The 12,921-nt window shown below is 50.0% G+C and overlaps 1 protein-coding gene across 7 annotated transcripts in view; it reads left to right on the forward strand.

Moving 5' to 3' along the window:
- Positions 1-12,921, forward strand: part of SH3PXD2B (SH3 and PX domains 2B) — a 71,792-nt gene that overhangs the window by 35,305 nt on the left and 23,566 nt on the right. For all 7 annotated transcript variants that reach the window (XM_035338348.1, XM_035338353.1, XM_035338350.1 and 4 more), the window contains 2 exons: positions 8,245-8,321; positions 11,208-11,299. In XM_035338348.1, coding sequence (XP_035194239.1) covers positions 8,245-8,321; positions 11,208-11,299 — 169 coding nt within the window. The remainder of the gene's footprint in view (positions 1-8,244; positions 8,322-11,207; positions 11,300-12,921) is intronic.

A 12,921-nucleotide genomic window follows, 5' to 3' on the forward strand; every position in this document is an offset into this window, starting at 1 on the left:
CCACCACAACCTGAGAAGGTATCATCTGGGCTTGTTTGTCAGGCTGGTTTCCCAGAATGAGGAGAAAGCTCCATGATTACTCCATTGTTACAACATCCAGCCCAGAGGAACTCCATTTCCTTTGTGTCACTTCTTGTTACTGCTGTTTTGTTTTTTTTTTGAGGACTTGCTTCTTGGAAATCTCTATAGACTTTGGGGGTTTCGAAGTAGATCTGTACATCAGAAAGTGCTCTCACAAGTGAAAGTCCTTCAGCCCACTTGGTCATAAAGCTGGGTTCTCCAAAGGGGAGGGGAGCAGTTGCACTTGTGGGGTTTGGAGCCAGGGCTGTCCCTTCCCAGGTAAAAGCCCCAGCCTCGTCTGTAACACAGCTCGGTGGGGTCAGATTTGGCCTGGCAGGATGCTGCAGCTCCAGCACTGTGCCTGGAAAGCCTCCCCTGCTGTATAGGGGAATGTGAAGTGGACTCTTGGCTACTTTTGCTGGCTTTTAGCCACTGGCACAGCCTGCCCAGCTTCATGTGGTGTTGAGGATGGCCCTTTGAAACAGTGCTGGCTACACCAGCCCGTGCATGGGATCAGCTGTGGTCCCTGGAGCAGCGTCAGGAGCAGCTGGTGGGAGAGGAGATCCCAGGGGACGGCGTGCTGGGAAGGGCAGGCACGACAGCTCCGTCCTCGCTGCAGGAATTCCCACTAAGGGTTACACATCTGGCTGGAGAGATGATGGTATGGAGACCCCAGGAAAGAATGAACTAAGAAAACAAATGAGCTCAGTTGGGCCAGTTGTGTAGGGGCTGTGCCAGATCTTTCAGGAAACAGCTTTTATAAGGAGAGCGGAGCCTTCCAAACGCTGTACAGCCCAAGTGGCCTGGAGCTGATCCTGGCCAGCCTGCTTTGCTGGAAACGTGAACCTCAGCAAGGAGGGGTTGCCTGAGGCTGAGCTAACTGGCTGTAAAATTGCTTTTTAGGAAGCTTTAGCTACAGACAATAGCAAACTCCCAAGAAGGGAGGAGAGGAAAGAGGATTTGGTGGGATCAGTTTAAAAAGCAGAATGATGCCTCCTTTCTGGTCCCTTCCCAGCCTGCTAACCTGCTTGGCACAGGTATCAGTGCTGGCCACATCCTTTAGGGCTTTTCTCCCAGGACATCTGGGGGGATGCTGATAGCTCCCCACAAAGGCCTCATACAGGAGGTGGAAGACAACTCGTCCCTTGTCCAGCTGTGGTACCTGATTTTCCACACCCCCGCTGCATCTGCATCAGATCTGGAGGTCTGCAGAGGTCCCGGTTATTATTTTCTGCTCTAGCAAGATGTGCTTCTCTGCCATAGCAATGTTGTGTGGACAGTCCCAGGCTCGTTTGCAGCCCGTAATCTGCACAGTTGCCTTTTCTGTAGGGTTTCGATGAATCCTGCTGATATGCAAGCAGAGTCCTATGTGGAGGCAGTTGCTCTGCTTCTGACCTTTGAGCTTTAAACAAACCTATCTCATGTTTTTCTCTGTTACGTGGCCCAGCAGACCCTAGGAACAGTGGCCTTGGGAATGTTTTGCTCCAGGGAACTCTTGCATTCCTCAGTGAACTCCTACATGGATGGTTTGCTACTGGGGAAGATTTGGGGGGACTTCTTTCCATGTGGTTCCACTCTTGTTCACGAAGAAAAGCTGCTGAGTCTGATAGAATAACCAGAATTCGCAAGGATTTACTAAGCTGGGGAGCTGCCTTTCCTCCTCCTTTTATTTTTTCAACCTTCTGTCGTTTCAGAAATGTATTTTATTTTTATTTCCAGTAGTGAGGAACTCAAGATACTGAGGTTTGCTGCTGAGCTTGGTGGGGAAGAAAAAGCATCTTCTCTTGCATCATCATCCTGGCCCAGTGGTGCCCGGAGGAGCTTCACTGTTTTAGCCCAGACCAAAATCCTTCTCGTGTATCATAGGTGACCAGCAGCACCCATAGGAATTTCAAGGGCTCCCCCCTCTCTTTCTTCTATGGAGGTTTCATCTCTTCAGATCTATTCCTCTGGCCATCTCATCCAGTACCTGGGAGATTTCTTGCCCCATCTCTTGTGCTCTGTAGTTCTCTCAGATTGTTGGCAAACTAACAGAACTATCTGTGCTCTTCCCAGCATGATCTCAGCCCATGAGCTTGCTAGAGGCACTGTTGAACTCACCTTCCTTTCACAGATGCACAGGACTCCGTGCTCGGGAGATTCCCAGGACGGCCACGGAGGCGCTTTGCTGGTCCCCCTCCTTTTCTCCAGGCTATGTGCTCAGCACACAGCTTTGCCAAACAGATGCTAAGTGCAGGGCTCCTGGAAGTGCTGTCTCCCACGCCTGCTTCCCTGTCCTAGGAATAGCCCACGTAGCTAGCTGGCTGCTCCATGGGCTGGGACTAATTATGTGTACATTTGGGGCTGCCTTTTCTTTTTTTCTTAACGTCAGTTTGGAACCCGTGCCAGGCAAAATCTGGTTGTGATTTGAAAGGTGCAGAGAAGTAAATTCTTTCCGAGGCAGTGGGGTGGGGGAAGTGGGGAGAGTCCTTCAGGGTAAAGCGAGAGGCACAGACATTTTTCCAGGCTTGAAATCTCTGGCTTCACTCGCAGCTGTGATAGCGGGGTGATGTGTTTAAGGTTCTCTGCCCCTCCAGCTTATTGAGACCCAGTAACAGCCTTTGGATCAAGAGGAGTTTCAACTATTCTGCTGATTGAAAAGCCCCTGCATCATTTTCTTCTGCTTCGTGCTCCTGTCAGCTCTGCCTGGAGAATTCCCATGGGAGGGGATAATTTGCACAGCCCTCTTTCCCTACCTGTTTGTTTGGAGAGATTAACTCCTCCTGTGGCCTGCCTGCTCTATGTCATCCTGCTGGAGACCTGCAGTCCTTATCAGCGCTTTCCCCACGCTGTTCTCTGACACGTCGCAGTCCCTGATGGATCCCCGAGGCAGTGGGGGCCGTGCTGCCCGCATCGCTTCACACCCCCCTCCTGAGCTCCTGCGGCGCCCTTTGCTCTCAGACAATCAGATAAAGCGCAGCAGCTTTGATCAGCCACAAAGAGGGGTTTCTTCCAGGCCTGGGAGAGCAGAAACTTTCTGGTTCCAGAGGGTTTTCATGGGTACGCTGTGTCTTCAGTGAAGTTTCTCGGGCTGGACCGTGCAGCTCCTCTGCTTGGGGTCAGAGCCCGTGCCCCGAGCAGGGGTGGTGGGTAGCAGCATCCCCTGCTCCCGTCCAGCTGGGTACAGGGCAGCCCAGCAATGTTATTTCTGCTGTCAAAACCCTGAGCCCAGTGGTGCACAACTTAAACGCAGAAAGGCAACCTCTGCTCCAGCAAGTTCACTGCTGGATGGGGAGTAAAAGGCAGCAGGCTGTCCCCAGGTGTCCTGGCTGAACCGTGTTGGTTGTCACTCTTCTAGTGGGATTTTTTTTGGAGAAAAGAGTTCAGGGATTGTGGAAAAGAAAGGCTTGAAGGAGAGGTTTGGAGAAAACAATGCCAGTGGTACAACCGTGTTTCCACGTGAAGTCTCCGCAGGGTGAGGCACAGCATGGGACAAAGAATGGAGGTGCTTACTGCGGAGTTTGTTGATTTGATGGTGGTGTGAGACAAGCAGAAGTGCTTGTCTGGCCGCAGTGGTGGAGGGAGATGAACGTCCCTATGGAAAAGGGGAAGAAAAGAGGAGTGCCTCTGTGGTGGTGGGACATAGAGCTTTGTAAGTGGGGAGCATCGCATCCCAGGAGGCTGTGAGCTGTACGCACTGGCTGGTGGAGTCTCAAGGAGTACCAAGGCTCTCTCCGGTGGCTTTTCAGGCTTCCCTCCCAGACGGGCAATGAACAATATCGGCTCCCTCCTGTCAGCCCAGAGCTCAGGGCAGTGAAAGAGAGGAAATGGAAGCACTGACACAAAGGGAGCCCCGGAGCTGGTCAGATCGTATCAGCAGGTCAGAAGGGGAGGGAGAGGAGGTCAGGCAGGGCAACAGGAAGGGGCAGGGTGAGTGCCCACAGCGTGTATCCAGGCTGCTTGCAAGGTCTCTGGTTGTCACTGAGCTGGGGAGACAGGAGGCTTGCTGCTGACTCGAGGTCCTTCAGATGTGGCCAGATGTTGGCTTTGTGGTGGGTTGGGTTTTTTTTGTTAGGTTTCCCCCTTCTTTGTGCCTCTGAGTGCCCTCGGTGCTGGGTGCCCCTAGCAATGAAGATGTGTTGAGCCCTAACACATATAGGTGGCTTGGTTGTAAGAACAAACCAAGGTCAATGAGGAGATAAAATGAGCAAACAAATGCTCAGGTCAGTAGGGGAGCCAGAGACGTGGCTTTTGCTGCTGTGTTGCTCTTCAATTTGTCTTGCCTTTGGGTAAATGGAAGCCCCGGTGGCTTGAAAGCCACCTCTGAGGAGCACAGCTGGCGCTGGCAGCAGTGCACGTACCAGGGGCTGTGGAGGAGCAGCAGGGTGAGACTTGGCATCGATTGCCCTTGAGATTCCTCCCCTTTGGTGAATCCTCTGCCAAGGGCTGCCCCTTGTGTCCTGCCACTTTCCCGGGCTGTTCATGGGGACAGCGGACAGCTGGAGGACTTCTGGACATTGCGGCAGGGGTCCCTCACTCATCCCAGTTGCTTCTGTGTTGTGTATAAAACACCTGGCAATTTCTTAAAAGCTCTGCATTTGACTTTGTCCTGTTGATATAAATATTTATGGTGTCTTACCTTTTTTTTTTTCTAAATGAAACCTATCCTTGCTACTCTAGAGCAATCCTACAATAATAAACAATTCTGCATGGCTTAATTCTCCCCAGCAGCTGCAACCAGCCAAGAAGTGTGCAAAATATGACATCAGGTGTAGACAGGGAGATGTAGACAGGGAACATCCTCCTGCTGCTGCACTGAAGACCAGCGAAGAGAGACTTGGTTTGTTCTGATTTTTAAGGAGTTGTGAATATTTCAACTCTCCCTTTTTCAGTTTTATTTCCTGTAATTGTAAAGGATGGGTTGTGCTGCTCAGACTTCTCCAGTCAAAACACCGATGGAGAATAATAATACTGCCAGGCTGCGCTCAAAGAACATATGCTTACACGACACCTAACTTCTGCTGTGAAACAAATACATATCGAGCAAGGCAGGTGCGATGCTTTAGTGAGATTACAGTTACAGTAAGGTAACGTAACGCTTTGTAAATGTATTCACTGAAATGAAGTGTTGTGTATTAATCTGGAGAAAGGACACTTCCTAAATTGTAGCTTGTACACAGAGTGACTTCAGTCCTTCTCCGAGGCACCACTGTTTTCCTGTAGGTATTGTCAGGTTTTCACATCCAGCTGAAGCAGACGGTGTGTCCCAGAGGCTGGGTGCTCCTCCCTGCACAGGGAGACTTGTCAGGGCAGCCGCTCCATTGCAGTGCCTTATCTCTGTTTTCTTTTTCCAAAATCAACCTACTTGACACATTCCCAGGAGATAAAAGTTCAGTCTGCTCAGCTCTGTGCGTGTAAAGGATGGTGTATGTTACTGCTCCTCCTTGTGCAGTGACGACTTTGTGCTAACAGGGAGATTCGTTGCTCTGTCTGTGCGTGCATAACCTGATATGTAGGAATATGTGAAAAACTGCTCACTCCTAAGTGCCTGAGTTACGCCATGATTGAGAAGGTGGAGAAGTGGAGCCTGCAGTGGCAGTGACCTTACCAGCTGATGGAAACCTACGCTAATCAGAAAGACGTGCAGAGCTGCCTGCCTTCAGGTTCTTCTGTTTGTGCTTCTCATGCTGAAGCTGAGGGCAGGAGCTACAGCAAGGAGGGATACAGATATGAGATGAATAAAGCCAGATGTTTCTCTTGCATGTTATGGTCTTCAGCCCCCTGAAAAGCCCCCGAGGCAGCACTGCTATTCCCATTTTGGAGGTATGGTCTAAGGGAAGTGTGCCCAGGAAAATGTGCCTCATTGGCCCAGGAGGGAAGGAAGCAGTTTTCTGCTCCCCTGCCTTTCAAATCAAGGATGTAGATAGCTGTATTTGGCAGCACTGGAGGGTCTATAATTATGTTAATTAAGCATTTTGATGGAACAACAGCTTTCTGTTAGAAAATAAACTTCATTGTTGAAAAATACTAGATCTAGAGCAATCAAGAGATGAGCTGGATTTCCTGCTGGTTTTCATGCTCTGTGCCTGGGCTAATTTAAGATCACTTCAGTTGTTGTGATGCGTTTATTCCCTGTAACTATATTCTTTTTATTATTATTCACTAGCATCTGTTTGTTAAATATTTAAATATTTCCACACCCAGAGTTTGCTCCTTTAGATGCTTACAATGTGCCCATCCATCAGGGATTTCATGTTGGCAGATGTAAAAACCAAACAGCTATTCCTTATAATTGGCAACAAAGCTATCCCACTCCATTCATCTTTTAAAAATCATTCAAATAGAAATCTACGCAGCAAATCCACCATGACTGCTAATGAGAAAACTGTTGATTGTTTGTTTGTCTGAAGGAAAATAATTGCTATAGGCAAGGTAGGGAGCTCAGACCTGGCTGTCGCTCCCTTTCCCTCACAGTCTTTCCAGACAAATTCTGCATTCCCAGGCTGTTCACCCTTCTAAAAGACAGATTGAATAGAGGGGCATTTTTTTTTTCCACTGTATCACAAAGGCTGCCAGACTTGGCTGTGACGGGCTGCAAGAAGGAATGTGTTTCAGGGGAGAGTATTTCCCACCGTGAGTGTCTCAGTCCCTGGCTGTCAGTGGGACATAAAGGAGAAGCAATCCTTCTGGTATGAGCACGTCTGACTCTTTGCATTTCACTTGAGGGCAAGCACAGCTCTAGTGCCGAGTGTGATCTCACAGTCCGGTTTTGAAGGCATTCTGCATTAACTGAGCCTAATGAGAGGTTTGGTTCCTCCATAAAGTTCTGATTCATGCTCCTTGCAGGCTGAAATTTGGTCATTTCAGTTCATCTCTGCTTAAAAAATATGTTGGCAGGCTGCACAGGTCAGTCATGCTCCAGATCCCAGACCAGTCAGGGAGCAGTGGAGGGCTTTAAAGTTGCAGTAGGCATGTGGCCGTTCTAACACAGCCTGTTCACAGGTAACGTGGTAGCATCCAGCCTCTGCTTCCAGCGCTGCCATGGCTCCTGCAAAGTCTTACTGGAGTGGTTGAAAGTGGCCATGGCGCAGCCAAGAGCTTAGTGACTCTTCAGAGTGCTTTCAGTTTTCTGGTGTTGCTTGCACCGAGCGTGTATTGGTGTTTGGCTGCTGGGTTGCCCAGTGGTGACCTCCTTGTTAAGCGAAGGGATCGCACGGACAGACACAGCGGTTACTTGCTGCATGTTTGGGATGGGATTAGAAAGCCAGGTGGGGACAAAAAGAGACAAGACTTTCCTGCTGTATAGGAAATGTTGGAAGGACCTCGAGGGAACTTTATCACCCCCTCTCAAAGCACTTTTTTCTGGTTATTGTATTTGAAAGTAGTGCCAGTGTATGTTCCTAGTATTTTGGAAGTTTGAAATCCTATCACATAGAGGTCCTTTTGATCACTGAGTCTCTGTATATATCTGTTTTGCTGTCTGCTAATGGCTTTTGTCTCATTTAATGCCAGAGAAGCAGTTCTCTGTGAAAGCAGCTTGAAGCATTTAGGACTCATTAGACTTCAAAGGAAATAGGTCTGTACCACAAGCGAGAGGGGAGGAAGCGGAGTGGCAAGAGGATCCCATTAATGGAGAACAAAAATAAACCCCAGACAGGAAGGAAAATCCTATAGGCCTGACTCAAAGCTGCAGTCCCGACGCTGTGGCTTCGAGGACCGATTTGACACCGGAGCTGCATGGGGAGAACCCCCCTGGCCTGGCTGCTGCCTGTGCTGGAGCTTAGCTCAGAGCCCGCAGCCTGCAGCAGAGGTCACGGCTGTGTTGCCTGTAGCAGGGATGTCTTTCTTCTCTGGCCAGTGCTGGTGGTTTTGGTGGACTTGTACACCCACGCCACGTTGCAGACAGGCAGTAAGGTATGGGACATGTGCTTTGATAGGGCTGTTCCTCTGTCATTGCCACACTGGTGAGAGGAGATGGGGATGCACTTTGCTGGTAATTGTTTCCTCTTCTCTCTACCTGAACATGCTTGCCGTTTTAAATATGCTTTGTTCTAACATTTAATGCACAGGAGGGAATGTGCTTTAGGTACGGTGCTTTTGGTGAGAACAGGATGCACAGGGAAGAGGTCCCAACAGAGCGATTCAAAAGAGTGTCGCTGAGCATTGCATTGACCTGCTCCTCTCTCTTTGTCTCTCCTGCTTCAGGGAAGATCCTCTTCCGCCGGAGTCACATCCGTGACGTTGCAGTCAAGCGCCTGATACCCATCGATGAGTACTGCAAGGTAAGGGAAGGGTGCTAGTGTCAAAGATGAAGCCACCTTGATCAGTCTCAGTCCTGTTCTAGTAGCACATAATGGTGCCCCAGTGCTGGCAGAATGGGGAGTGTGAGCTATCCCTCATCATCAAACCTTTTTGGTGATGAAAACCACCCACTGATTCTCCCACCCGCTGATCGTGTCATCGTGGAGACAAGGTACAGTTGACTGGGGCCTTTCACCAGTAACGCTGAGACAATTTCATCCATACTCCTCAAGAATACGAGACTGCTAAAACATAAAGCAAATTATAAGGTCAGGACAGGTTTTTTGTTGTTGTTGCTGTTGTTTTTTGTTAGTGTTTTATTTTTCCCCATTAAAAAAAAGTCCCTAAAAACTATTTTAGACAAAATACGTCATGTCTTATCATGTCACAGAATGATATTTCCAGCAGCCATGAAAAAGTCTGGAGGCAGGACTGGTACTTCTGGAATCCATTATGCATGCAGTTGAAAACATATACACAGACTGCAAAATCTGAGGGAGAAAACGGGGAAACAGTGAGTTTTTTATGTTCCTTAGGCATAGGAGGTGTAGCAGTGACTGTGGCCTAGGACTCTGCATGGCAGGAGAGACTGTGGGTGTGGGGCCTCGGCCAGACCTAGGAAAGGGTTGTTGTGGCTGCAGGAACAAATACAAGGGTAAAGATAAATTAGTGAACGCATCTTGATAGCTCTGGAGTGGGGCTGTGGGTGAAAACCGTGGAGGGCCAAGACAGCAGACGACAGCCGAGTGATGGAGATGTGGTGCAAGGTGTACGTAGACCTGTGAGCTCCAAATGGAGCAGCACCAGGGAAGCTGACGGTGCAAATAACTTGGCTCCAGCCAGCAGCGATCAGCCCTTTGTCTTCCAAGTCACTAAAAAGTGCCAGCTCCACACAGACACAGACAGCCGTAAATTTAATTTTTGAGAAGAAAAAGTCCCTAAATGATGAGATGCTGCAGCTGTCTGTTTCAGAATGATGCCACTAATGGCATAAAATATAATGAATCCATTTGACTTAACAACTGGAACATAATGGCTGATGGTATATGACCCACTTAGAGAGCTGCTCTCTCCTCCCCCCGTTAATGCATTTCCAAGCAATAACACGCACACTGGGCCTGGCCTTCCCGATGCTGCTGCTTAGCTGACAACCTGCTGCTGAGCTCCAAGGTGGGTGTGGGACTGAAGAGCTGCAGAGACGTGGGATGAGCAAGAAGTCGGTGGGAGCAGAGACATTTCCTCCAGGGCACGTAGTGCTGCAGGGCTGAGGCGTGGGGTCCCATCCTGCTCTCCCTGCCCTGGTTATTATCAGAGGTAGACTCTGTGTGTGCTCAGAGTCTGGTGGTACAGAACAGAAATACAAAATCTCCCCCAGCCTGCTGAATGAGAATTGAGGGTTAAGCAAGCCTGCTGTGAACAGGTTCCCACAGAAAACTGCATAGGAATGGTTCTGCTTTCTTGCCATCCCCTGGTGGAGTATGGAGGTGTCTTTGTTCTCTGGCAGAGCCCTGGGAAGGTGGATGAGATTTGGGCTGGAAGCAGGTGAGGGGAGCAACAAAGGAGGGAACCACTGCTTTCACAAGGCAGCACAGGTCTGAACTTTCTTCCCATTTTTCCAGTTTACTCTGTGTTCTGCACTTGTTGGTGTTTCCCCTGAAGTGGGCTTTTGAGAAGCTGTTGGTGGGGTGTGGTTGGAGGATTTGCAATGCTGTGACGTTCTAGCCCAACAAGACTGGGTGAACCTCTAAAAAAATCCCTGCTAGAGAGTAATCCATTCTCACGCCCTGGAAAATGGATTTTGATGCAATAAGGTGTGTTTGTCCAGTAAATGACCAAAGTGACTTGCTGTGGTTCTAGCACCATGGGCTGAAGCTGTGTGCTGACGGCCCTTGCTAGTTCACTCCTTTGGACGTCAGAGCCAGAGGTGGGACAAACATCACGCTATTCGTGTCCCTGTTTTTGTGTTCGTGGCCACAACCACTGCAGACCATGACCAGCTGGGCTGCAGGGTGGCCTGCTTGACTCAGCCACAGCTGCACCAACTGAGTCAGCGGTGGTTGGGCGTCCTGCAAGACATCCTGAAAAATGAGCCGTGGGTCTTGCCTCCTGTGCTCCCAGCGCGAGATGTTTTCTGTGACCGTTCCCTGCTATCAGAGGATGTGTATCCCTTCTCCAGGCTGTAAAATAGGGGTGACTTTTTTGGCATGGGGGAAGTTGTGCAAATCATGGGATGCTTGGTGTTGGGGAGTGCTACCCACATGGGAATGGCATCCATGCAAAGCCTGGTCTTCGGATAGCCCTTCCCTGCACACAAAATCCACGGAGCGAGTGCTTTTCTCTCTCCTGTGTCTCTCACGTGATCTTGTTTGCAGCAGGGCTGTGATTAGTGGTCTGACTGTCTGCTGTGCTGGCAGCGAATGACCATGTGCTGAATGGCTGGGAGGGCTTTTGGGGCCCGGCAATTAGGTCAGTATGGAGCCACATCTGATCTTGTGGTAACCCTGGGGCTTTGTAGATGTGGCTTTGTCTCTAATACAGAAAGGACTGGAGATTCAGATTGCCCGCACTCCTTTTGTGAGAATGCTGTGACAGCAAATGGAGGGCGGGGGAATTATATAGAAAAATGGTCAAGCATCTGCTCCAGGTTGGGAAGCAGGGCTGCAGCATTGCTCCCTGATTTCAGATCTTCAGTTATGTGTCAGTTTTACTTTTTGCAGTTGCCATCACCCACAGCCCTATTCCTTCAAGCTAGCAGGAACCAGCACAGCGCTCCACAATGCCATGACCCGGTCTCCTGTGCTCTGAGGCTCCTTGCTCAGTCGTGACGGCAGTGCTTCACATCACCCATGTCTCTGTTTCACCTGCAGGCCCTGATCCAGCTGCCTCCCTACATCTCGCAGTGTGAGGAGGTTCTGCAGTTCTTTGAGACCCGACCGGACGACTTGACGCCCCCCAAAGAGTAAGTTGGGTGGGTGGCTGCTGCCACTGGGGTGCTGATGAAACACACTGCCTCCAACTTGCCAGCATCCAAGTATCTGACATGCTTTGATGGTTACCTCAGGAGTCACAGATCTGGGATTTGGATGGTTTCTTGGAGAGGGAATGGGGGCTGCACAGCTTCAGGTGGATACCTCCACCCCCTCGGTCAAGTCCTGGTCTGGCCTTCTCCACCAGGGAACTGGACGTACTTCTCTGGGACCCCATCAAGTATTAATTTCCCCCCAGGACAGCCTAACACAGTGCCGCTTTCTGTTCAGTGAAATGCTGGTTTCAGAAACGTGGTCAGGCTGAAAAGCCTCATTTCATGGGGCAGCGGCCAGGCTGGGACTGCGCGTCCTCTGCCTCGTTTGAAGGCTCTTTCCCTTAGTAATGTCTGTGAGCCCCATCCTTAACCGCTCCTGACTTTTTCCATGCAAAACAAGGAATGTTTGCAAGGAATCTCGCGTGCCTTACGCAACTCTGTGTGGTTATAAGTCTTGTGACTGTGAGCTACTTTGGCCAGGAGCCACCCATCTCTTACTAATCACAAGCAGCATAAATCTGAGCAGCCGCCTCCATCTCCTGCTATGCGGCTCGCTCTTTATGCTGCATGTGACACTATGTGCAGCTCTACCAAAGGTTGAGCAACGGAGGAGGCTTGATTAATTGTGCAAGGAAAGGCAATAAATTGATTTGACATTCTCTATTGGAAGGGTGCGGAGGTAGATAAGGGATTTTGTTTTTCTCCTCTGAGCAGGAACACTGAGTCTTGCAGGTCTCCAGCTAGGTGTTAGGCTTGTGTGGATTCTGTCTTCTCTATGGGTTTTACATTTTATTCGTTTGTTCACTTTAATTCCCCCTTCCCCCATCCCTGCTTTCCTCCTTTGGCTTCTGTTTCTAGTACTTGGCCTGTCATCATTCCTTCTGCAGCTCACAGTCACTTGATGAGATTGGTCTGAGGGCCCCGCAGCCCATTAACTAATTGCGTGCTGTCAGCTGCTGCTCTCATCCATCCTGCCCCGCTATTGCTCACCACTTAATCTGCCAACCTGATGGTCGTCCCTCAGCAAAGGTGGCAGTTCAGGGGCAAGCAAGAGACAGAAGAGCAAGACGAGCTTGCAAAGACACTGAGTGAGGGTTTATCATGGGGGTTAACAGCCCCTGAGGCGGTTTCAGGGCATGGCGAACTGCCTGTGTGTGTCTGAGCCCTACATAAGAAGACGATGAGCTGTTCTGCAAAGGGAGTCACCTACTGGAGCTGGCTTTAGCTGGGGCAACAGCATGCATAGGAGATTGAAGGGCAGCTTCAGTCCTGCACCCACTTTTCTGACCTTTCCTTTTGTCTCACAGACTGAGCCAGATGCTGGTCTGAAATCAGGTGTGGTGGGGCTGGGGCCAGGACAAGGAGCACACTCAGGTGTGGAGACCTTCAGGTTCAGACCTTCGGCTCAAAGCAGTGCGGCTGTCTGCCCTCAGCTGTGTTTGTTGCTACCTGGCCAAGCAGCAATCAGGGCCATGTCCTGCTCATCATCTCCCTGCTTTGTGTCCCACAGAAGTAACCAAAGGTAGAGTGTGGGGGGCCAGCCCGAAATATAATCCAAA

Source organism: Oxyura jamaicensis, chromosome 13 (genome assembly GCF_011077185.1).
Source record: "Oxyura jamaicensis isolate SHBP4307 breed ruddy duck chromosome 13, BPBGC_Ojam_1.0, whole genome shotgun sequence".
NCBI lineage: Eukaryota > Metazoa > Chordata > Aves > Anseriformes > Anatidae > Oxyura > Oxyura jamaicensis.